Source organism: Phodopus roborovskii, unplaced genomic scaffold, assembly GCF_943737965.1.
Source record: "Phodopus roborovskii unplaced genomic scaffold, PHOROB, whole genome shotgun sequence".
In the NCBI taxonomy this organism is placed as follows: Eukaryota; Metazoa; Chordata; class Mammalia; order Rodentia; family Cricetidae; genus Phodopus; species Phodopus roborovskii.
In genome coordinates this window covers 1,145,943-1,171,168 of record NW_026125680.1, presented here as the reverse complement: position 1 = coordinate 1,171,168, position 25,226 = coordinate 1,145,943, and the positions used below count along the sequence as shown (strand labels likewise).

The 25,226-nt window shown below is 40.7% G+C and overlaps 2 protein-coding genes across 3 annotated transcripts in view; one reads left to right on the top strand and one right to left on the bottom strand.

Moving 5' to 3' along the window:
• Window positions 1-25,226, bottom strand: part of LOC127217411 (A-kinase anchor protein 17B) — a 109,030-nt gene that overhangs the window by 75,716 nt on the left and 8,088 nt on the right. The window lies entirely within an intron of this gene.
• Window positions 19,862-25,226, top strand: part of Slc25a43 (solute carrier family 25 member 43) — a 34,541-nt gene continuing 29,176 nt past the window's right edge. The window contains exon 1 of one of the 2 annotated variants that reach the window (XM_051178410.1): window positions 19,862-20,200. In XM_051178410.1, the coding sequence (XP_051034367.1) occupies window positions 19,926-20,200 (275 nt within the window). In that variant the 5' untranslated portion in view covers window positions 19,862-19,925. The remainder of the gene's footprint in view (window positions 20,201-25,226) is intronic. The other variant, XM_051178409.1, reaches the window with a different exon arrangement.

The following is a 25,226-nucleotide window of genomic DNA, read 5'->3' as shown; positions in this document are numbered from 1 at the left end:
TTAGAAAGTTTCAGCTTTGCAATCTGACTGAGTTATAGAAATTTGTTATACAACCTTGTATATACATCTCATGTGCAGAAAACTCTAATTCTTACTAGACAATGCTGAATTCTTCAAATATCGTTTTACATACCCAGCAAATAAATTTTCACATACTAGTTTCTGGGTACGTCGATTCCGGACCTCATTTCTCTTCAGTTACACTTGGAAAATTCTAGCTGCTATATGCTTGTTAGATAGCGATATGATCTTTCGTCCTGCACACTAAGAAGTAGTATTATTCCTGGAAACCATTTCTAGGCTGGCCATAGCCCAGAAATAACTGCCAGTAATGTGAATATATTTCATTAAATCCCTCATAAATGTAAATTCAATTCAGTTTGTTCTCTGCATGGCCACAAACATGTCCATAGCTACTTCAATGAGAAGATCAACACGAGGAAAGAGCAATGGAGAAGCTGGAATCAAGAGAGAACTTTCCAGCTGATTTCATTTTGCTTTGGTTGATCTTTTGTTTTGACTTTCTTTTGACACAGGGTCTCACATTGCCTAGACTCACCTCAAACTTGCTTTGTAACTAACGAGAACCTCAAAATCCTGAGATTCCAGCATGCACCATTGTATCTGGCTTTTTTTTTTTCTGCTTTGACTGATTTTAACTAAACTTCTTTTATTTTTGCAAATGTTATGAAAGCACACATCCATGTTAGTGCACTAGCTTGGAGGGAACCGCTGCAAGTAAAGAGCTGTGACATTTAAGTTCCTTAGCGTCATAATAAATGTAGTACTACCTGTGGAGTGTGAGCAGAAGAGAGCAAGGTGGTAGGGTAGCTCCATTGTAAAGAGCACTTGCCTAGCACATGTGGAGCCCTGCATTTGATCCCCAAGTCCAAATCACAAAATATAGAAAGCAGTTAAGAGTAATACCAAGGCTTTTGGTCTGTGCAACTATGTGGGTGGAGTTAATATTTACCAGGATACAGAAGATTAAGAAAAGTCTCCAGTTCAGATCCAGCTTGAATCTTCCTAGCCAAAGTACATGGTATCTTCACAATAGTCCTAACTATGTATGATGCCTATGAGCCACACCAATAACAAATCCTGCATGATATTCCTAAATGTACAATAGTGGCACTCACATTTTTGTAGTAACCAATAGCTATTAGATTGGATTTAAGCCCTGCTCAACAGGATGGAAATCATATCCGGTGCTAGAAATCTAGCCAACTACCTAGGACTAGTGAGATCATATATCTTAAGAGAACCTACTACAACCACTTTGCTAAACCAGAATAACTCCTAGCTGCGTTCTAAATACTTATCCTTACACCCACAGATAAGTGTAATTCTCACCCCTCATCAAAAAAACTTATCTTTGCAGCAGATGGATACCATCACAGAAAGCTACAACTGGTCAAAATGCAGAGAACAACTGATCGTGGGGTGCCTAGCTCAAATGGCTACATGTACAATACAACTCCTGAAAGTAAGGCTCAGGGAACATCACAAAAGAGAGGGTGGAAAGATTGTAAGAGCAAAGGCTAGAGGAGAGCAAAGTCTGCTGTAAGATGTGTCTCATAGAAATGACAGGAAAGTTATGCCCTTGATACTTCTGTAATATGGCTGCCTAAACAAGACCTGAATGAGAGAGGAGAGAGAGAGAGAGAGAGAGAGAGAGAGAGAGAGAGAGAGAGAAAGAGAGAGAGAGAGAATTAGACTCTCCCTGGGATGAGCCACTTAATTGTTTATCTAATTATCTAATATCAAGTGGTCAGCTCTGAAATCATATACACATAAGCAACACTAAACAGACTCAGCAGGTTATATATTTATGCAAGCATATAACAATAAAAAAGAGGCCAAGAATTTGAAAGGGAGTAAGAAGGGATGGGAGGGATTGAAGGGAGAGAACACTAAGGGTTGCCAGAAGGAGGGGGAAGGGAGAAATGATGCAATTGCATTTTAATTGAATTCATAATTTTTAAAAGATTTATTTATGGTGTGTGTGTGTGTGTGTGTGTGTGTGTGTGTGTGTGTGTGTGTGTTATATCTGTATGTACTCTTGCAGGCCAGAGGAAGGCACCAGATCTCAGTATAGATGTTATAAGCCACCATGTGGTTGCTGGGAATTGAACTCAGGACCTTGGGGAAAAACAGCCAGAACTCTTAACTGCTGAGCCATCTCTCCAGCCCATTTTTTTTTTAATATCTAAGAAAAAAATCTTCAGGATCAAAATGAGAAGTTCAGTTTAAGATGTCTAAAACTTAAGGTAGGAACTGGGTCATGATGGCAAATGCCTTTAATCCCAGCACTTAGGAGACAGGCAGACAGATCTGTGAGTTCGAGGCCAGCATGGTCTAGAGCAAATTCCAGACAGCCAGGGCTACACAAGAAACCCTGCCTTAAAAAACAAACAAAGACTTAAGGTAGAGACTAGAGAGAGAGATGGTACTACAGGTAAGAGCACCGACTCTTTCTAAGGACCCAGGTTCGATTCCCAGCACCTACATGACATTTAACAACTATGTGAACTCCATTTCCAGGAGATCCATCCTGTCCTCTGGCCTCCAGAGGCACTGTACATGCAGATAGACAAAACACGCATAAACATAAAATATAAATAAATCTTTAAAAAACATAAAGTATCCATTGGACAGCCAACAAGAAATATCAAGTAGGTAGCTGGATATGCGTCTGAGAGAAGTTGATTAAAGGAAAAAAATTAAGAGACTATAGATGGTAAATTGCTTTTGAAAACATGAAATTAGATATGGTACAGTTAAAAGTGTGGCACACACCTGTAAATGCAGCATTGTGGTAGCAGGAGAATCACAGCCTGAAGTACATAGTGAGACTCTCAAAAAGTGTGGGGCAAAAGGTTGAGGAGATAATTGACGAAGTATTTGCTGCACAAGGTACTGAGTTCAATCCATCCCCAAAAATTTCATCAAAAAGCAAGACAATACAGTACAGGTCTGTAATCCCAGCACTTCAGAGGCAGAGACAGGAAGATCTCTGGGGCTTGCTGGCTGATCAATCTAGCTAAATCTGGGAGCTCAAGTTCAGTGGGAGACCCTGTCTCCAAAATAGTGGATAACAATATTAAAAGACATCAATCTTAACCTCTGACCTACACCCACACTCACACACACACACACACAGAGAGAGAGAGAGAGAGAGAGAGAAAGAGAGAGAGAGAGAGAGAGAGAGAGAACTGGAAGAGAAAACAAGTGTGCCAGAACAGAGCCCTTGGGAAATTCTGTTAGAGGAACTGGAAAAGCGGGTAAAGGCAATCAAGAAAGGAAGTGATAAAGTCAAAAGGAGCCAGGAGAGTACAAGTGTCCAACAAGCCAAGTAAAAAAGTGTTTCAAAGTGGAAGGAGAGCTCAGCTATTTCCAGTAATGTGAGGAAAGGGAGTTCAACATTAGGATCAACTGGCGTGCATCAAAGAAAACAAATAATGAAACTATAGAGCAGTGATCATATCAACATAGTTTGGAACCTGCTTTTCGTGCTTGGAATTCTTCCCTGAATAAGTTTATTTAACTTATTAAATATAAGTACTACCATAATTTATTTATCCAATCACCAACACCAATCCCCCTTTTTTTTCTGTAGTACTGGGAATAGACTGACAGCAATTTACATGCTAGGCAAGCACAGTACCACTTAGCTATATTCTCGGTTCCACACCCAGTGCCTTTTTGATGCACACTTAGACTGTTGTATGCAGTGTAGTGATGAAGACCTCCAAACACACTTTTTGTGCAAAATACAGATTAGGTTTCTAAATTCCGGAATTGCTACATATAGACTATGGGCATTTTCAGTTTTGATGGGCACTGCCATATTGCCTTCAATTTATTTTCTCAACGATAAGACATAAAAAAAAAAATGCCACTCTCCCATTCCCCACCCCCCAGTCTTTGAAACACTGGATAGGAATAATCTTTTAATTGATAGATTGTAAAATAGCTACTTAATTTGCATCACTTTGATCACTGATGAAACAGAATGGCTTTTTATGTTTATTTCCATTTGTATTTCTTCTTTTGTGTGACAACTGGGTTGTTTGCCAAGTTTTCCATTTGAAGATGTGCCTTCCTTTTATTTGAATCAGTTTGTTAGAATCATGCTATATAAGTTGCAAGTCTTTTCTCTGAATGCATTGTTTGGCTTTCAACATTAATTGCGGTGCTTTTAATAGAGGTTTTTTAAAATGTGACCTAAGCTTTCATCACTCCCTTTTAATGGCTTCTGCCTTCAATGGCCCATCCAATTGTTTTTTTAACAAGAGCTACAGAAATGGATTTTAAGATTATTAACCCAAAGCTTAAAGAGAACACGTTTTATTTTCGTAGCTAATCAAGCATCTGCAAAGGGGACGAAATTGATTTTCTCCACCCCCAACTTTATATTATTGGAAAAAAAATTACCTAATTGAGACTTCTATGTATTCAATGAGTGTGTCTGTGTATTTGGCCTGACAATGCCCAGGGACTAATGGAACTATGTCTTCTCTGTAAGGAAAATGAGTACAAACATGAGTAAGGCAGCATAATATGAGATTGTGTATGTCTTTTGCAAAAATAACATTTTCAGCATATTAAGTGCATGAATTGATGGAAGCACAATTTTCTGGCTTTCAACGCATTTTGGTTGATTCCATTTAAAAAGCTGTATTGAAATAAAGCAATTATGTTCCAAAGCACTTTGAGTCATGAGTTCTTTGAAAACTCTTTAGGTAAGATATTTCATCCTTGCTTAAGTCACTAGGAATCCATGAAATGAATTCAATTCCATAGTAATTGTATATTGAAAGTTGAATTTTCCTTTCATCTAAAAGCTCACACAAGTATCCATTGCCTGCATTCTATCCTTCCTCATCACCCAATATTTACCTTTTCTTGTTCTACTTGCTATACTATACCCATATGTGCATTTGTTTGCATGTATATATACATACTGAGATCTTCATATGAGGGAGAACGTGAAGAGGTTTCTTGGATACTTGAGCCATGAAAAAAGATATGAAGATAATGTTTTCTGGTTTTAACTATGTCATGGATTTGGGGGTTGGTTGTGATGGCTAAGTGAATAAAAGTATGTTTAATAGTGAAAGTGTGATGTCTATTGTGAAGTACCACAGCTCCGGAATGGGAATTTCACTGTAGATGCTTAGAGCTTAAGTCATTGTGTAATATTTTTATTTCGAAGTTCTTTCTAATAAAATATTAGTAAATAAAAAAGTACACACACAAGAAAAAGAATTTTGCAGTGAACTGAATGTAACTTTTTGGTTGTTTTTGTTTGTTTGTTTGTTTGTTTCTGAGACAGGGTTTCTCTGTAATTTTGGAGCCTGTCCTGGAACTCGCTCTATAGACCAGGATGGCTTCAAACTCACAGAGATCCACCTGCCTCTGCCTCCCGAGTGCTGGAGTTAAAGGTGTGTGCCACCACCGCCTGGCTCTAAATGTAACTTTTTTGGTGATTAAGATGTCAACTAGAAAAAAAAAAAGTTATCAATTACATGTGGAATAAAATTCTCAGTCTTTGTTTTCCCCAAACAGTTCAGATGCTTACTACATACATTTTGAATTCAGTAAGTGTCCAAAACAATGAAAAGCAAAGAGTACCCAGTCTTCAAGTATTACAAAAGAAGCTTGCAATAGAAAAAGTGTGTTAAAAAGATCACAGTGCTGAAACAGCACCAGTGACTTGGGTAAGTGTGCTTCCTACGATGTGAGTTTCAATACCCAAGAACCATATGGTGGAAAGAGGGAACCCACTGTCACAGATTGTCTTCTGACCTTCGCGTGAGTACACAGAGAGATGAGGGAGAGTGAGGGAGGGGAAAAGCAGGGAGGGAGAAATATAAATATAAAAACGTTAATTAAGAAATACTTCAAGCATTCCTAGTAAAAAAGCAAAATAATATAGATCACTAGAATTTTTCTTTATCCTTAGCATCAGAAATGGAAAGTTATGAAACTATCATACATAAAACTGATAAACAGCCAGAAATTATGACAGAAAAAAATATCCCACCAATAAGAACGATAAACATCTAGAACTAAATAAAAATATACTTGGGAAGATTTGTGAAGAAAGATTCTATATAATTCTATATGAATCCTGGCCATGTGTACATATGTATGTATACATGCAAACTATGACACTATTATATGTCAGAAAACAAGTCCATACAAATATGCAACTTATAGATATAATTTTGGTTGTTTATTTGTTATATGAGACCAAGGTCTCTATCGTGGAATAATAAGGATTGGGAAAAACAGATAGGCTGAATAGATGTTTATTTAGGGAGAAATAACTTACAACAGAGACAGATGAACACCAGCAGGTTCCCATCCCAAGGATGCCTCCAGATGCTCTCTGTCTCCATCCAGCAAGCAAGAGAGAGATCCAGGGTCCCCTACCTCAGACCTAGTTTCCCCAAGTCATGTTAGTACCTGTCCTCACCCCCAATGGGCGTGGTCAGTGCAACAGGTTCGGACAGAGTGACTATCTCACTACAATTCCTCTTTTAGTCTAAAGAAAAGATTTAGACTCGATACAACACTATATACAAGAACAGTGAATAACAAGTATGTTCTAAGAAAAAGAAAATCAAGAACATACAAACTTAAGACCTACATATCTAGTCCTAGGGTGAAGGCATAACAAAGTTAAAAATAGAGTTGTCCTAAGCTGGAAAGCTTAAGTCTAGTACCTAATATTTCTAACTAGGAAGAGAGAATAATAATTGTGATAGTCTATTTTTCAATCTCATCAAAGACCTAAGAAGGAAAATAACAGTACTAGGGTAGACAGGAAGTGCAGATGGGCAGCTTCCAAACGGTGCAGTGAGGACAGAAACAGCAGGTTTCCATACACACAGGTCTGTCTTGTACAGCTGAACTGCTCTTTCTAAAGGTTTTACCTGCTCTTTTATTTTTGTTTTGTTTTGTTTTGTTTTGTTTTGTTTTCCCCAAGACAGGGTTTCTCTTTATTGCTTTGGAACTTGTCCTGGAACTAGCTCTGTAGACCAGGCTGGACTCAAACTCACAGAGATCCACCTACCTCTGCCTCCTTACCTGCTTTTATATGTACATTTCCAGTTAAAGAAAGTTTAGTTACAGTACTCTAACTTCCTTACTTAGCAATTTCTGTAAATGATAAAAATTTATGCATGATACACTAGATATTTGGAAAATGTGAATTACCAGAAGATTAATAACAACATCCACAGTAATCTATGTGTCTTAGAGTACTAAAGAGTACTTCCTTGGGAAATATAAAATAAATAAATAACTACAATATTTTCATCAGTATTGGCAATGTTTCTTTGAGCCTCTTTGAGTGCTAGCAATTGATGTGATAAATTAAATAATTTATGTTTGGTATTTAAGAGTTTTAGCTCATTAGAACTATTTTCTCATTGGCTGTGTGGGAGGAAGGAAATCCTAGTATTAGAGCTTGTGCTGGGTTCAGTTCTCAGTCTTAAGCACCAATAATTTAAAAACACATGTGTGCTTGGAAAACCCCTGTGATGCTTACAGTGCTATATAAAGAAAACTCCTTCTAAATTCTGAAAAGACTACTCTCCAGACAGATTCCTGTGAGACATGAACATTTCTCAAAAGTTTATAGAGGGTTTGAACAAAGAAAAACACATCAACTCTTAGATCAGGAGTGACAAAACTATTAGGGCAAATCATAGTGCGAATCTGTTGTACCAGTGTTTTTTATTCAGCCCATGAGCTAAAACTGGCTTTTGTATATGTATTAGTCAGGGGTTTCTAGAGTAACAGAACTTACCGAATGAATCACTTTCTATATATAGGAAGGGGGTTTAATAGAATGACTTACAGACTGTGATCCAGATAATCCAACAATGGCTGCCTATGAATGGAAAGTCCAAGAATCCAGTAGTTGTCCAGTCCACAGGGATGGATGTCTCAGCTGGTCTTCTGTGTACACCAGAATCCCAAAGAAATGAACTCTAATCACAGTGAAGGAATGAAATTGCCAGCTGAGTGAGAAAGCAGGCAAAGAGCAAAAGCTTTCTTCTTCACCAGAAGATATGGCCCAGACTAAAGGTGCCTTCTCCCACCTCAATGATCTGGATTAAGGGTGTATCTTCCCACTTCAAATGATTTAATTAAGGAACAAAGTCCCTCACATGAATACCCAGCCATTTGGGTTTTAGTTAATTTCATATGTAGTCAAGTTGACAACCAAGAATAGCCATCATAGCATACTTAATGATTCAGGGAAAAATAAAAGATAGACATTTTATGGCACATAAAAATTGTATGAAATTCAAATTTTAATGTCCATATAAAGATAAAGTTGTATTAGAACACAGCCTTCCTCAGTATGCACAGGGGCTACACAGTTCTGTACCAGTTGGGCTCCTAGAGTTGAAAGGAGAAGTAAACACATGTCCCCTTCCTTATCCCAGAAGCAATCCCCAGTTGATAACCACATACAAATGACAATTTAGTTTCCTCCAAATAGAACTACAGGCAACTTTCAAGAGTTGTAGTTCTTGCCTGTCGTTGGTAGTGCACGCCTTTAATCCCAGCACTTGGGAGGCAGAGGCAGGTGGATTTCTGTGAGTTTGACGCCAGCCTGGTCTACAGAGCGAGTTCCAGAACCGTCTCCAAAGCAATACAGAGAAACCCTGTCTTGAAAAACAAACAAACAAAAACAAAAAAACAAAACAAAATGAGAGAGAGAGAGAGAGAGAGAGAGAGAGAGAGGTAGTTCTCCTTTTACTATGTGAGTACCAAGGATGGAACTGAGCTCACCAGGCTTGGTAGCAGCAACTTTATTCACTGAGCCATCTCACACCATGTTTTCTGACCCCTGTCCCAATTTAAGCTGAGACTCACATTCAAGAACTGTGTGATCCCTGTTGAGCAAATAACACTAGGGATAATATAACAGAAAAAAAAGACATAAGAATGGGAAAATAGTATCAGAACTGTTTCGGCTATTTTATTTATTTATTTGAGATATAACCTCAGGCCTGTTTTGAAACAAGGTCTCCTATGTAACCCAGGCTGGCCTTGAACTAGTTATTATCCCACTGCTTCCCACATGCTGGGGATCCAGGCATGTGCCATGCCCAGCTGAAGTATGGCTTCTTTTTGAAGTACTAAAGGACGTACACATCGAAGTCCCCTGTTACAGCCTCCACTGATCTCATGGCATTCTGTCCTATTCTACAGGTAGCCACTATCTTCTCTACCATATGTTCCTTTACCCAGTGTCATCTGTTTGCTGTTTTGAAGCTTTTAGTAAATAGGAGGCAGTATTGATTGTGCAATTTGGTTTTAATGCCCAATCTGTTTATGGTTTTTCCCACCTCTTTGTTTATAGTTATATAAAATGTGTTCATCTTTACTGCCATATAGTATTATACCATATGACATTAGCATGGTTTCCTTTTCCATTCTACTGATATTGTTCATTAGGGTTCTGCCTAGTCGTTGCCAGTACAAACAATTCTGCTGTAAGCAATCCTGTGTACTCTCTTCACTCAGATATGGAAAAATATTTCTATTATATTTTCCAGAAAGTGCAACTTCCATTACCTTTTATTTTGAAACTGAGTCTCTCCTTGTAGTCTAGCCTAACCTAGAACTCACTATTTAGCCCAGGGTAGCCTCAAATTCATAATCCTCCTGCATCTGCCTCCAGAGTGTTGGGCTTAAAGGCATGTGCCACCATATACCACCTTAGAAGTAGCATTTCTGGGTGTTAGAAAAAATATCTAAGATCATATTTACTATATGCTACCAAATTCTTCTCCAAGATAGTTGTAAATTTATGTTCCACCTAACAGGGAACAGTTTCCTTTTCCCCAAGGTCCTTACAGATAACAAGCATTATCAGGTTTTAATTTTTACCAATCTCATGGGTATGGAGTAGTCACTATTATTGATTTTGCATTTTCCTGATTATGTTATATTAAATGTTTCCATATTTTCACTGTCCCTTCAGATTTCCTCTTCTGTGAACAGCTTGCCCACAGACCTTGATAATTTTCCTCTTAAGGCTCTTGTTAGTTTTTAATTGACGTAGACTCTTTACATATTCTGAATACTAATCATTATAATTTATATTCATGTATTCATTCTCATGACAAGTATGTATTTCAAAGGTATATGCTATGGGCTGGACATTCTTTGAGAACCAAAGGATATGGCAGCCAGAAAATCAAAGCCATCACTCTCAAGAGTATGATTTCTAATGAAGAGACAGACAGTACATAAAAGAGCAAATAGGCTACAGTAAGGGCCATGGAAACAAAGCACAGTAAGGGCTATGGAGACAAAGCAGAAAACGAAAGGGAAACAATGGCAGTATTGTCAACTGGCTGTCCAAAGAAGGATTCTCTGACGTGACATTTGGACAGAGCTATCAATCAATTGAAGAAGAAAGTGGAATATATATATTTAGATACAAAATAGTCTATGCAGAGGAAGATGGAATGTCAATAGTCCTGCACTTGGGATGTAACTCAATGGCAGAGTGTTTGCTGAGAATCAACGAATCCCTTGGTCCCATTCATGGAGCCACAAAAAGAAAACTTCAGATAGCAGCCAGCATGTTGCAAATGTCTCTTCCTACTCTATGGCTTGTTTTCATCACTTTATAATATATTCTTATACATAGATGTTTAAACTTTCTAATGTAATACAATATTTCAAGATCTTATTTTTTTCTTTTTCTTTCTTTCTCCCTTTCTATTTTTGTTTTTGTTTGCTTGTTTTTTGTTTTTCAAGACAGGGTTGGTTGCTCTGGCCTCAAACTCACAGAGACCCACCTGTCTCTGCCTCCCCAGTGCTGGGACTAAAGGTGTGAGCCACTACCACTCAGCTAAGATCTTATTTTATCTATTTGTATTTTATGAATTCTCTTCTAACTACACAGGTCATAAAGATGTTTCCTTGTGCTTCTTTATTTATGTCTTCCAAAGTTTGCAAATACTTATCATATTTAGGTAATGAAATCACTTTGAGGGGCCTGTCAGATAACCCAGTTGGTAAAGGTACCTGCTGTCACAGTTGATAACATGTGTTTGGTCACCTGGAACCCACATAGTGACTGTAGAAAACTGACTCCTATAAGTTGTCCTCTGACCTTTACATGTGTGCCATAGCATGTTTGACCACACACACACTCACAAGAAAAAAAGAAATACGTAAAAACATGATGTAAAACTTTTTAAATCATATTGAACTTGGAAATGGTTTGTAATTGAAATGTAATTTTGGGTTTCCATGTGAATAACCAATGGTTGCAAGAACATTATCAAATAACTCTTCACTTCTACACTGCTCATGCATCAAGTTTCAATTTATGTGTCGATTTGTTTCTGGGCTCTATATATTTCATGTACTTATTTTTTCTCTGCACTGCCTTAATTACTAAAATTTAATAAAAGCACTGAAATCTGGTAGGATGCACTGTTGTTTTCATATTGCCCTGACTATCCTTGGTCCTATTTGGACTATCAACTGGAATTGCATCAAATGTCTAAATGAACATATAGAGAGTTTTATACCATTACATTAGTAAGTCTTCCCTAAACATGAACATGTTTTGCCCCCCCCATTAACTGAAATTTTTTAATATTCTTTTGATTTGAATATGAAACATCCCTCACAGGCTCATAGTTTGAATGGCTGGTCACCAGACTGTGCTGCTACTTTGAAGACAGCGAAGACTTTAGGAGGTGGAATCTGGGTAGAAGATAGATGACTCTGGGATAGCCTTAGAAAGTTATACCTGTTTCTGTTTCCAGTCTTGCCTGCTGCAATGTGAACAAGCCACTGTCTTAGGCTCTGGTCACCATGAAGCTGCTCTTCCCCATCATGATGGCTGGAAATACATCTGAAACCATGAAGGAAAGTAGCTTTTCCCTCTTAAGCTGACTTTGTTGGGTATTTTGTCATAGCAATGGAAAAGAAAAAAAACAACAAATATGAATGTTTTTAGAGAGCAAATGTATTTTGGGTTTTTTTTTTTTTTTGCATCTAGGACCTGCACAACTTCCTGGATATCTTTTAGTTTTTGTTAATATTCTAGGGTCACATTGTTGCAGTATTGAATATTTTATATTGTACTTATGTATCCTCAAGCCTTGTTAAGTGGGCCTTCTTTTTCAATTGCTAATATATATTATCTTGTATTTTTTATGTGGACAATACATCATTTGCAAATCGATCAATCCTTACATTTTATTTCTTTTCCCTTCTTCTTGCAATTTTATTACTGCTTCTCATTACAGAACAAGATTGAAAAGAGGTGCTAGGGTGCTGGAGAGGTTGCTTGGTGGTTAAAAAGCATGTACTATTGTTCAGAAGATCCATGTTCAAGTCCCAGCACACATACAAGGCAGCTTATCTAACTGTAGCTCCAAGGAATCTGATACTCTCTTCTGGCCTTTGAAGACACTTGTACTCATATGCACATGTCTACAATACATACATACACACACACATTTAAAAAATAAGATCTTTTATTATTTATTATTATAATTATTATTTAATTAATTTTTTTGAGATTATAGCATAATTCTATCATTTTTCCCTTCCCTTTCTCCCTCCAAACCCTCCACACACTCCTTGCTCTCTTTCAAATCCATGGCTTCTTTGGTCATTCATTGTTGTTTCATAAAAAGAAGTGCTAGTTTGGGCTCCTTAAATTAATTGCCTTTAATCTTAATTAATTGAATTAAGTTCATTAAATTAACAGCTTTTTTCTAACATTATAGCTGTCTTATTACTAAGATAAATGCAACTCTATTGCAAGTATTTTATTTTGGAATTCTTCATGTACACTTATGACAAAGGACGATCTGCAATTTTCTTTTTTCATAGGTGATTATTGAACTGAACAGCATGCATAACATCACAATTGTTCTCTGATTGTTTCATAGATTTTACCTATAGGACCAGTGATCTGGGGATGATATACCAGTGATACTGGATGATATACCCTTTTTTAATTTTACAAACATTTATTAATTAAGGTGTGTGGAGGCCAGAAAACAACCCAGAGAAGTCAGGTCCTTCCTTCCATCTTGGGGATCAAATTCAGCTCATCAGACTCAGTGGCTCATCAGACTCAGTGGCAAGTGCCTTTACTTGCTGCGCCATCTGAGCAGCGTTATTAGTTCATATATTTGGGGAAGCATGACAGCTGGCAGGGAGGCATGTTTCCAGAGCAGTAGCTGAGAGCTCACATCTTGAGACACAACCATGATGCCGAGAGAGCTAACTGGGAATGGAAAGGCTCACCCCCAGTAACACACCTCCTCCAACAAGGCCACACCTCCTCATCTTTCCCCAAAAGGTTCACCGTCTGAGAACCAAGTATTCAAATGTATGAGTCTAGGAGGACTATCCTCATTCAAACCACTGCAGTAGTGTGAGGCTTGAGTCCAGTGAGTCAGGAGCATAAATGGCATCTGGTGTCCATGGAGACAAAATAGATGAATGGCAATGATGGTTTTTCCTGGTTGTCAATTTGACAGTATCTGGAGTCAACTAAAAGAAATGCTTCTGGGCAGAATGAATTAACCAAGGAAAGACCAACAGTTTAGAGAAAGGCTGCCAAGGAAAAGACATGTTAAATGCTGATTTTCCTTCTTGGTCATCTGGGAGTCAATTTTGAGGAAACTGGGACAATTTGTTAAAGAAAAAAATGAAAGAAAGAAAGAGAGTGAGTGAGGGAAAGAAAAGAGTAGAGTGCACTAAAAGCTAGGCTGGGGGCTGAAAGGGGATAACGTATTGGAGTGAGTGGGGGCTTTATAGATTGTGGTTAGTCAGGCCCTCTGAAAAGAGATGACATTTAAACTTATCTCTGAAAGAAAGCAAGAAAGAACATGCTCTGCACACATGGGTGGACAGAGAATTCGCAGCAAAGTCACCAGCTTGGGCAGCAGTTCTCAACAGAAATGGCATTGCTGAATAAAGGAACATTTTGGAAACTCAACGGGAGGTGCCATAATAAGATATTGTGCCAGGATGCTATTCTTCTGAAACATACAAGACAGTCCCATAGCCATGGTTTTCGAAGATCCCACCAGACCATGTAGCTAGAAAAGATGTTCAACAATTAATCTGAATCAAAAGCTTAACTTTGCTTTGCTCATAAAGATAAAACCAGTCTTATGGGGTGTTTCTGTATACAGTATTCTCCAGGAATATAACTATTGTATTATCTTAGTCTGTCAACTGTTGCTATGATACAATACCCTAACAACAGCAATTCAGGGGAGCTAGAGCAATGGCTCAGTAGTTAAGAGTGCTTGCTGTTTTACCAGAGGAACCAAGTTTAGTTTCTAGCACCCATTTTGGGCAGCTCACAACCATCTGTAACTCCAGCTCCAGGGAATGTGATACCCTCTTCAAGCCTCCATGGTCATTGCATTCATGTGCACAAAGCCACAACATAACACATAATTAAAACTAAAAGTAATATTTTTAGATTTTAATATTATTTATTGTGTGTCTATTTGTCTGGCTCTTATGTAGCACTGTAACACGAAAAATAAAAGACCCAGAGACTGATATTGGGGTTTAAGCTTCAAGCTAAAGATCAAAAAAGCAAAGCAGCTGGCCACTAGCTTCTTGCCTCTACCTCAGGCTGAATGGGTTGATCCTGCCTCCAGAGCTCTCACCAAGCCTCTACTGCTGCCTCTCCTCAGCGTGGCTGGAGAATGAATGCCTCCTAGCAATCTTTGAAAATCGTTAAGAGTCTTCATGCCAAGGTATCTGTTAAGGTCAGAGGACAACTTTTAGGAGTTGGTTCTCTCCTTCCAGTGTATGACTTCCAAAAATAAGATTCGGGTCATGAGGCTTGGCTGGCAAGTGCCTTTATCCACTAAACCATCTCACCTACCCAAAACCTCTTTAAAAGAATGAAGAAAGCAATTTAGGGGAGAGGATATTTCTTTGGGCTCACAGTTCCAGACTATAGTCCACCATATGTGGGAAGTTGCAGAAAGAGAAGCTTGAAGGAGCTGATTGGTCACGTCACATCCATAATCAGAAACAAAGAGCACAGGCAATGCTCAGCTCACTCTCCTGCCCACTCAGTCCATTCTCCCATGAAAAAGTGTCCCCCTCATTCAAGCTTTGTCTTCTCACCTCAATTAAACCAATTAAAATCCCTCATGGGCATATCCGCAGGCCAACCTAATCTAGATGATTCCACTTGAGATTCTTTTCCTAGGTGATTCTAAATTGTGCCAAGTTGATAAAACTAGCTTGCACCCATGTTTATGAAAGACTGTATCTTGTTTCATTCAGAACTTCATTGAGAATTGTTTGGCATTTAAAAATTAATCAGCTCAGCTCATCAAAGGCAAGATAATGTTACAGAAGACATTGCATCTGATGGGAATGCTTCAAAGAAAATTGGTGGAGAGTTGTTTTTTTTTTTTTAATTCATGCCCATGGCACAAAGAAAGGAGAAAAAGCAAACAGTATAAAAGGACAGAGTTCATATTCAGCTATTCTCCAGTGTACGTGTTTCTTTCTCCACAGACACCTGATTCTAGAAGAATGGTTTTTAAAAATCACTTCAGAGTATTGATTTTATGTCTATTTGAAGGGAAAGAATGAGGGGCAGAGAAAGGGGCAGGATGGAGAGAAGGAGTTGATAGCAAAGCAAACAAATCCACATAAATGAATGTTAGAGCACAGAAAGGGCAAGGAAAGATACACAGGGAGGGAAGAGACAGACAGGCACGCAGAGAGCCACACAAGCATGTACTCACGCACACATGCTCCCCCCCTCTGTGTGTGTGTTTGTTTTGTTTTGTTTTTCAAGACAGGGTTTCTCTGCATAACTTTGGAGCCTCTCCTGGAATTCTCTCTGTAGACCATGCTGCCTTGAACTCACAGAGATCTGCCTGTCTCTGCCTCCTTAGTGCTGGGATTAAAGGCATGGGCATGCACCATCACCACCTGGCCACATACACACCTCTTAACTGTGGTTAACTAAGAGCACAGATCTTTGGTTCCCTTGACACACTTCCATTCCATTTGTCTTAGGACAACAGCTCTGTACTGCTTTTGCAATTCATAAGATAAAATTGCACAAGAGTAAAGAATGAAAGAGTAAAAGCAGGAGAACAGGAATCAACTAGTGCTAGTCCAAACAGCAAGATAATCATCTGAGATCCTACTGGCGAGTGCAGCTAAAGGAATGTGCTGAGGAAGGATTTCTTTAGTGAGAAGAGAAACTGAAAGGTGACAGTTGGAGTGACTAGGGAGACAGGAGGCTACCTACTGGCCAGCATTAGCTGGCCACCCATCTACTTTCTGCCACAACTTTTTACTGACTGCCTCTCTCTTTGTTACATGGTTGCTATACACTTCCCAAGGCTGGAGGATCGTTGTAAAGGTGTTTTGCTTTGTTTCATTTTTAGATAGGTATGAAAAAAGAGCAAGTAAAGTTAGAGTCTACATATCACAGTCTGTTTGCTTAGCATGTGTGAGATCCTGGGCTCCATGCCCAGGATGTGATATAAAAAAAGACTGACATGCATCACATGCCCAGTGCTTAACAGATGAGCTAGACTCTAGCTCAGGAAAATATGAGCACATCTTGTGAGCATATTATCATGAAAACACAGAAGGTATCAAACACACACTTTGCTGCTAGTCATTTCACTGTTCAATGTTAACTGCAGAGGAAAAATATACCAAAATATGCTTTCGAGGTTTAAATAGACCCTATTATCTTTCTTGGCCTATAGCTTTCTAGACTTAAAGTGGCTCCATCTCTGGCTCATTTGGACATCTTGTTTGTGCTAAAGACAGACTATAAAGAAAAAGAAATAAAAAAGGAGAATATATAGTCCCAAGAAGTTACATTTAAAGTTCCCATACAAGGTGACTTAGAAAAAAATAAAACTGAGCTAGGCACGTTGCTCAATGGTAAAGCACTTGCCTCGTATATACAAGGCCATGGGTTCAACTCCACAGCACCAAAAGAAAATGGTTTTCTTTTTTAGTTGATACTGCTCAATTGAGCCAACTGTCTGTGCAATAAGGTAAGGTGACAGCAGCTGCAGTCCCAGGGCGATACTTCATGACAGAGCTTTGGAGCCCAATGCCACTGGCAACAGAGTGCTTAGGGCAGAACTGGTACCTGAAGGTATCCTTACCATGATCCAAAATTCCAATTCATGCCCTTTCATAATCCTACATCTTCCAATCTTCAGAGTTGCAAAGCTACATTCTGCCCCTTTCCACAGCTTCCCTCAAGACACAACAACTCACAAGGCAAGACAAATAAGCATTCCCCAGCTGCTGGTGACAGAGCAAGGCAAATAAGTGCTCCCAGTGGGAAGCCTGCCCTGTCCAGTGCTTAACGGAGCAGAAAGACACGAGCTGAGGAAAAAAAGAGCACATCTTGTCGGTACCTCGTCATGAAAACACAGAAGGCATTGAATACATGTCTTGCTGCTAGTCATTTAATGTTCCATGTGTCTATATAGGAAAAAAAATATACTTGAGAAATTAAAATAGACCTCATCTTTCTTAGCCTTAGAGCTTGCAAGACTTAAAATGATTCCTTTTTAGCAAGTTGCTTTGTCTGTGTGTCGGAAACATTCAGAAAGCCTCCTCTTGGTATTTTGAAATCTACAAATATATTGTTGTAAATGATTGAAGTGATGGATGTGCAATAAGCCTTGATTTTGTCATGGTACAGTGTATCTATGTAACAGGGGCCCTAGGGGTTAGAATTTCCCAGAGGAAAATCCATGCAAGGGTGAGGCTAAGCCACCCACAGGAGCCCTGGTACCAGAGAATAAGCTGGTTTCTCACGAGAAAAGATTTATCTCTGGCTTCTAATAACTTGATATCACCGCTAAATTCATATACGCATTGTTTCAAGCTTGTTGCTTCACCTTTTATAAATTGTAACACTGACAGGGACAAGGCCCAGAGGGATTCAGAATTTCTGTTTGCTCAGTTCTGGCCAAAACAAAATAAACCCTTCACTTACTTTGGTGTGTATGTTTGGGGAGGGGAGGGAAGGGGAGGGTGAGGAGAGGGTGGGGAGTAAGCTTATGCATGCTTGTACATGTGGAGGCCAGAGGCCAACATCCGGTATCTTCCCCAATCATTGGCCTCATTATTGTTCAATGTATTGCTTTTACTTGTTTCTTTTAAATTTAAAGTCAACATACACAGTATTTGGTTTCTTTTTGACACGTTCTCCTGCCTATCTTCTACCCCATCACTCTGACACCACCACTTTAACTTTTGAGGCAAGTTCTCTCACCAAACCTTGAGTTCACTGTTTCAGACAGACACAGGCCACTGTGCCTAGCTTTTACATGGATGCCAGGGGTCCTCGTGCTTGCCCACCAAGCACTTTACACACTGAGCCATCTCCCCAGTATCTTAGTTGTGAGCTGAGCCAAGAACCTGAAATTCCTATGGCACATGTTCAGCTGTCATACTGCATCCCATGAATACAATTAGTATGTGCCAGTTTAGATAAATATGCCTAACTCAAAAGGAAAAGACTCTATTAGCATCATGATAATCAATATAGAAATAAGATGCAGAGGCACCTACCAACCCAGGATGTCTTACAGTACTTGCTAACTGACGCTTTCCTTGTTGTGCCCTTTTAAAAACAGAAATAAAAGTAGAATTTTTTGTTTTGTTTTTTTTTGGTTTTTGCGACAGGGTTTCTCTGTGGCTTTGGAGACCGGCCTGGAACTAGCTCTATAGACCAGGCTGGTCTTGAACTCACAAAGATTGTCCTACCTTGGGCCTCTCTAGTGCTGGGATTAAAATCGTGTGCCATCCCCCCCCCCACATACACACACATATCACCCCCTCCAGCTGAAAGTTATTAAAATCCTCCTTAGAGTCTGGCCAAGTCACAGCACCTTTTTACTTTTATTGTCCTATTCCTTACTTTACAGAATCACTGAATGTCCACACTGTAGTCAGTTATACTGTGACATCCTAGTGTGTGGCCCTTAGTAGATGTAGGCCTAAAATCGACCTACATATGAACCCTACTTCTACCTTGCAGTGGACACTCAGCCTTGAGTAAGCGTCTCTGTGTCTTAGTTTCCTCTTCTATAAGGTAATATCTAATAACCTCATAAGCAACAGAGACAATCTGGCTACCATCCCAGTCAGTGTTCATTTAATCCTCACAACTCCTAGAAAGTACCATCTCCATGGTACAGGTGAAACAACCGAGCCACAAAGAGATCCAGTGACTTCCCTACCCACATATGATTGGCCATCTGCAGGGCCAAGGATTCTAAGGCAGGTCAGTTCCAGAGTCTGCGTTCTAACCATACCCACAGCTTCTGCAAATGAGGCCCCATCTGCTAAAAGCTGGTTTGAATGCGCCACTGAGTTTTTGGCAAGTGTCTGCTGGGTAGCAGCTGTGGTTGTTATCCAAGGTCTGTCTCTTCTGCTGTCTGTACAACCTTTTAGTCGAGTTTTAAAATAAAAGAGGTGGATGGGAGAGAAGACAATCGGGGAAGGAGGAGATAGAATGTGAAAAGGGGCAGAGAACTGCAAGGTAGAGAGACCTGTGCATACCTAACAAGAAACGTCTGTCGTTGGCTTGGCCTTGAGAGAACAGGGTGACTATTAACCACAGAAAATGGAAGCCCCAGTCGTTGCAATTGCATTGAAAATAGATGCTGACTGGGCATGCTTCAGATACCTGAGAAAGTCTCCTTCGATCCCACCCTAGCCGGGAGGCGCTGCTCGGGCGTGGGCGCAGCTTCCCGAGTTCATCTCGAGAGTCCGCCCCATGCCGGGCGGGGCCTGGCCGGAGTACTCTGCTGGTGGCCTGTGAGCCCCAGGCACCAGCCACGAGGTAGCCAGCCAGGGCCTGGGTCTCAATGGCTACGTGGAGGCGGGATAGCCGGCTAACCTGCAGCCAGCGGCTCCTGTGTGCAGGACTGGCGGGGGCATTCAGCCTCAGCCTCACCGCGCCCCTGGAGCTCGCCACTGTGCTCGCCCAGGTCGGAATGGTGCAAGGCCACACCCAGGGGCTGTGGGCCACGGGACGCCGCGTATGGCTGGCCGAGGGGCCGAGAGCCCTGTGGAAGGGGAACGGCGTGGCTTGCCTGCGCCTCTTCCCCTGCAGCATGGTGCAGCTGGCCGCCTACCGAAAGTAAGAGTCTGGAGGGAGGGGTCGGGAGGTCGGGCTGGGGTGGCAGAGTGGCCACCCTGATGTACCAGCACTGGGAATCCTAAGAGGTTTCAGTCTCCCTTGCTTCCTTCCTAGTAACAGAGGGGAGGTGCTTGAGGTCACAGGCCAGATGTGTGACCTCTAAAGCCCAGTACCCATTTTTTCACATGATTTTGAGATTCCTGCCCTGTGGGCTGCAGTTTTGGGAATTCTTTAGTCTTTCTGAGAGGAACAAGAGGAGGAAGCAGAATTAGCAAATGATATCTGGCGGTAAAGAAACAAAAAAGCTTCCCAAGGAGGTGAGGTGTGATGACCATTCCCATTGTCCAGCAACTTGGAAATGTTTGCTTCTGCTGGCTTAGGAGAGAATGTTCCTGAAGGTATGTGTGTGAGAGAGACCAGTGTACCCAGGAGTAAGTAAGTGCTCAGTACAGGAAGAGGGACCAGTCTCAGAAAGATTCCTGCCCAGCCTAACTTGGTGTCAGGATTCAATGGGGGCCTGTAGCTTCCTTTTCCCAGGAGGGACCTGTCTTCTCAGCCTTATGTTCCCCGCCCCCACTCCCGGCCACCCACTGATCTCATCCTGTGGACTTTTGTCACCTTCTCCCACATCAACTACTCAGGGAAAGATCTAGAGATACAAATGGCGGGTGCAGTGAGGGATCTTAACAAGAACTCAAGAATATTTGCATGAGAGCTGGAAAGGAAGCCCAAAAGAAGAAAGCCACTGGTGGCAACTCTAGAGGAGGGACTATTTCTCCATTGGGGAAATGGAGTTCTTGCATTCTTCGTTAGGTAGGCACAGTGCCAGTTCTAAAGGCTGGCCTTGGCTGTAAATTATACAAACAGGCAGGAGCTGGACTGGCTACTTTTTGTTGTTTCCAGTGCTGGACATGAAACCCCAGACCTTGAAGTCAGTGAGTGAGGTATTCTGCCACTGTATTCCCAGCTCAACAAACTAGTCAGTCTTAACCATAGTGCAGGCTTGGAAGAGAGTCAAGAGTATCTTGACACTTACTTGGAAGGCCAGGGCTGAGAGGCTTGCCTGGCAGTTGGCCCTTATCTGTGGGTGCTCCAGGCCATCTTCTAAGGCTTCCATCTGGCTTCTGCTGTTTCCCCAGCAAATATGGCCTACAGTCATGAGTTTTACTGATTCAATTTCTCCCTACTTTGCTCTCTAATGTACAAAATAGTAGGGAAATCTTTCCTTGGATAAGACAGAATGTGTCCAGAGGAGCAGGAGGAGGGGACAGATTTTTCAAAGCCTGGTTCTAATGGCATGGCTTTTCTATTAGCTATCTTACACATGGAAATCATTTGGCCTCCACACCTTTGCTTCCTGCCTAAAACAGTCCACAGGACAGAAAGTGCTATGTCCATTTTCAGGGGTAAAGAACTGAGCTCACAATGGGACACTTCTAGTTAGTGGCCTTCTGATTCCAAGTCTCATATTGTATAGCACATTATGCCACCTTTCTGTCTTCATTCATTTGACATTTGTTAGGACACAGAAGTAACCATCATGTATGTGATGCCAGAGACAGTGCAAGAACAAAAGCAGTAGGGTCAGTCCCCCTGCCTCAGTTTATAAAGTAGTTAAGCAAAAAGGACTGGTTATACCTCAGTCCACACACATAAACTTTAATTTCATCAACATAAATTGCCAGAAGATCAAGTGCTGTAGAAATGTACATTTTTGGTAAGGGATGAGAAGATGGGAAGGCTTCACAGAGGAGAACCAACTATCTAGTTTGGCCTTGGGAGAACGAGTAGGAAGGAGTCTCATGGGCAGAGATGAGGCATTGCAGGCAATGTCAGCACAGGCAAAGAAGGGGAAAGGCATGCAGCACAAAGAGCTGGAAAGGCAGGTCGGGGTGAGATGTTGAAAATCAGACGTGGTATGTGAAGGTAGCTTTGGGAAATGTTTATGCAGGGTGGGGGTAGTGCTGTGATGAGAAATTCAAGGGTGATGATTGTCTCCTGGTGGCAGGGTAAGATGGAAGAGGAGAAAGACCGTGGGTGGTAGTAGCAGGCAGGAGCCTGTCACACCGTGCAGCAGCTGAGAGTATCTGTAATGGTTACAGAAAAGAAATAAGAGAGGCGCAGAGGGTTACATAGACTAGGTTTGCTAATATTTTTTTTCTGACAGAGTATTTTCTTCCTGAAAACTAAAAGGAAGAATTCTAGTGAATGACAAGGTATAGTTAGAAAGGTTGATCATTGTGAAGGCATCCTTCCCACATAAAGTTGGTAGTCATGGATTATCATCCTACCCATTCATTTGCACTGTCTCCATGAATTTGCAAAACAGGTGGCATGGAATAACAGTACACTCTCTGGTCATGGGTTGGAACAAAACTTCCAGTATATTCAGTGAATGAAATAGTTGAAAAATCTATCCAAATTACAGTGACAGAGCTACAACGTGACAACCTCCTCTGGCTCCTTAGTCCAGGGTTCTGTCCACTACTGCACAGCCAAAATATCTACCTAATTAGATTGAAATGAAAGATGATGGCTGGTGCTATGTTTCTGTCACAAGCAACTATTGGCTGATACAATGGATGGCTTTCAAACACATCAAAAAGAAAGTCCTCCTCCAGCTTGATTACACAACGGCTTGTTCGTCTGAATATATATTAGTTTGGGTCCCTGCAGTTGTGAATTTTTCAGAGCAACCCCCATTTCGTCTTTTCATAGCCAATGAGCTTGTGTTGGGATGTTTAGCGGCTAGCCTGTGTGAGCACTGATTACATATATCTGGGTTGTGTGTTGAATCTGCACGAGCCGAAAGGAAGGGGTTCCTGCAGATCACCAGTGCATTCCGTCTCAGTCTCACTGAATAAAGCTTCTATGTGGGTATGTACGTACATGAGGAAGAACAAAAATGGAACACTGCCTCCCTGGCCAGTCAGACACTTTTAAGACATAGGGACTACAATGATGTTATTGGTAGCCTAACGTTATCTACATTGACTCTGGTTTTTTAGATGTGTTATGAGTGTTTCCCTGCATGTAAATACGTGCACCATGTGCATGCCTAGTACCAAAAGAGGTCGGAATAAGGCACCAGATCTCCTGTAACTGGAATTACAGATGGTTGTGAACTGCCATGTGGGACCAAGCTATATGCAGACCAAAGCCTGGCCCTCTGCAAGAACAGCCACTGCTCTTAAGCACTGAGTCATCTCTCTGGCCCCTTGACTTTCCTATTCTAAGGGAAGATAATAGGTTAGGAGTATTAGTAGAAAGAAGTTCTTCTTTTTCATTTTCTGCATTTGATAGTTAAGACAACAAACCAACATAAAAAGATAGGGTTCCTCTTCCTAGTTCAAGTACTTTAGTAAGCCAAGGGCCTGTTTCCTTTTAGATGCCTCTTTCAGTCAGTCATTTCCTTGTTAGGACTATAGTGAGAGATTCACCTTGTTTGCACCTGTGGCATAGACCACGCCCATTGGGGGGTGGAGACAAGGCCAGATGTGACCTGGGGGAACTAAGGCTGAGGAGGGGGCTCGGAGAGCTCTCTTGCTTGCAGCACAGGGACAGGAGAACATCCGGAGGCATCCTTGGGACCAGGAACCTGCTGGTGTTCATCTGTCTATGATGTGAGTTATTTCTCCCTGAATAAACATCTATTTGGCCTATTTGTTTATCCTGATCCTTATTAAACATCAATATAGGACTGCTGAGTTCTTCTTTGTGATATATGTTGACAACTAGCACAGTATCTGGTGCATTATGGTTAGTCAACAAATGGGCAATAAATTAGCTTATTTCCTAGATTGGCTGAATGGGATGAGTAATAAGAATGGGACAATGAAAAAGAATGGTGCTGCTTCTTGCATTCTAAACTCCAAGTAGGGTTTTTTTTTTTTTTTTTTTTTTTTTTTTTTTGGCCAGCTTGCTGCAGATAATCAGAGAAGCATTTCTATTTTGTTATCTCCTGTTCCTCCATCTTGCCTAGCCAGGGGAAAGAAGTGGTATGCCGGCATTAACACAGAAGTCAGTGGCCCATTGGTGAATGCCAGCTTTAATTGTCTGTATATCATTCCCTTCAGTGCTGGGAGCATAGCCAGGACTCCAATTGAGATGCACCAATAAGCCCTTGAAGGAGATGTTATGAATGAACATCAGATGGTTTCACCTGAAAGCCTACTCATTATTCATCAGGCCAGCTGTCATCTGAACAACAGGAAACCTACCCTTCCACTGGAAGTTTGAGAGCCAAAGAACTGGGAATGCTCTCACTTTGAAAAAGATAAAATTATTTTAGCCCAACTCTGTTCACTTTTATTCCAGACTCTCGGTATCCTCCTTGTACCATTCTGTGGCAGGAAGTACTATTTTTTCTAGTTTCACAGCCTCATCGCTAAGGAATTAACTTGCTTTTTGTAGCTTGGAATGGTGTAGACGTACCCCTGAAAATATTTCTTCTGGGGTAGACACTTGTGATTGGTAATGCCCTGCTTCCCTCCTAACCCCCACAAAAAAAGGCTTATAACAGGATATTTTATGGTTTGCGTTTAGGAAAGTCCATGCAAAGTCATTTTTACTAAATTGTAAACCTACTGAGAAATGAAAAGAATAGTTTGTCAAACACTCATATACCTACCACCCACAATTTACATACCATTTTAAAACAGAGTCTCTCTGTGTATAGATTGGCTTTTAACGTATTCTGTAGCCCAGGCTGGTCTCAAACTGAAGATTCTCCTGTCTTAATCATCCAAATGCTGGGATTACAGGCCCATACTACTAAACCCAAAATATCTTTGGATATTTGGGAGTGGTGGTTAGCTTTTGGTTTTGGTTTTAGCAATTCTGGGCATCAAAACAGGGCTTTGAGCATGATAAATGATCATGCTACCACTGAACTCCATCCTCAGCCCCCTTGTTTCAATTTTGAGTTCAAGTCTTGACCAAGCATCCTCAAGCCAAAGTGTTGCTTCTTCTGCCAACCTCCCAAGAACCCATGACTACAGGCATGTGTGACAAGACCCCCCCATCC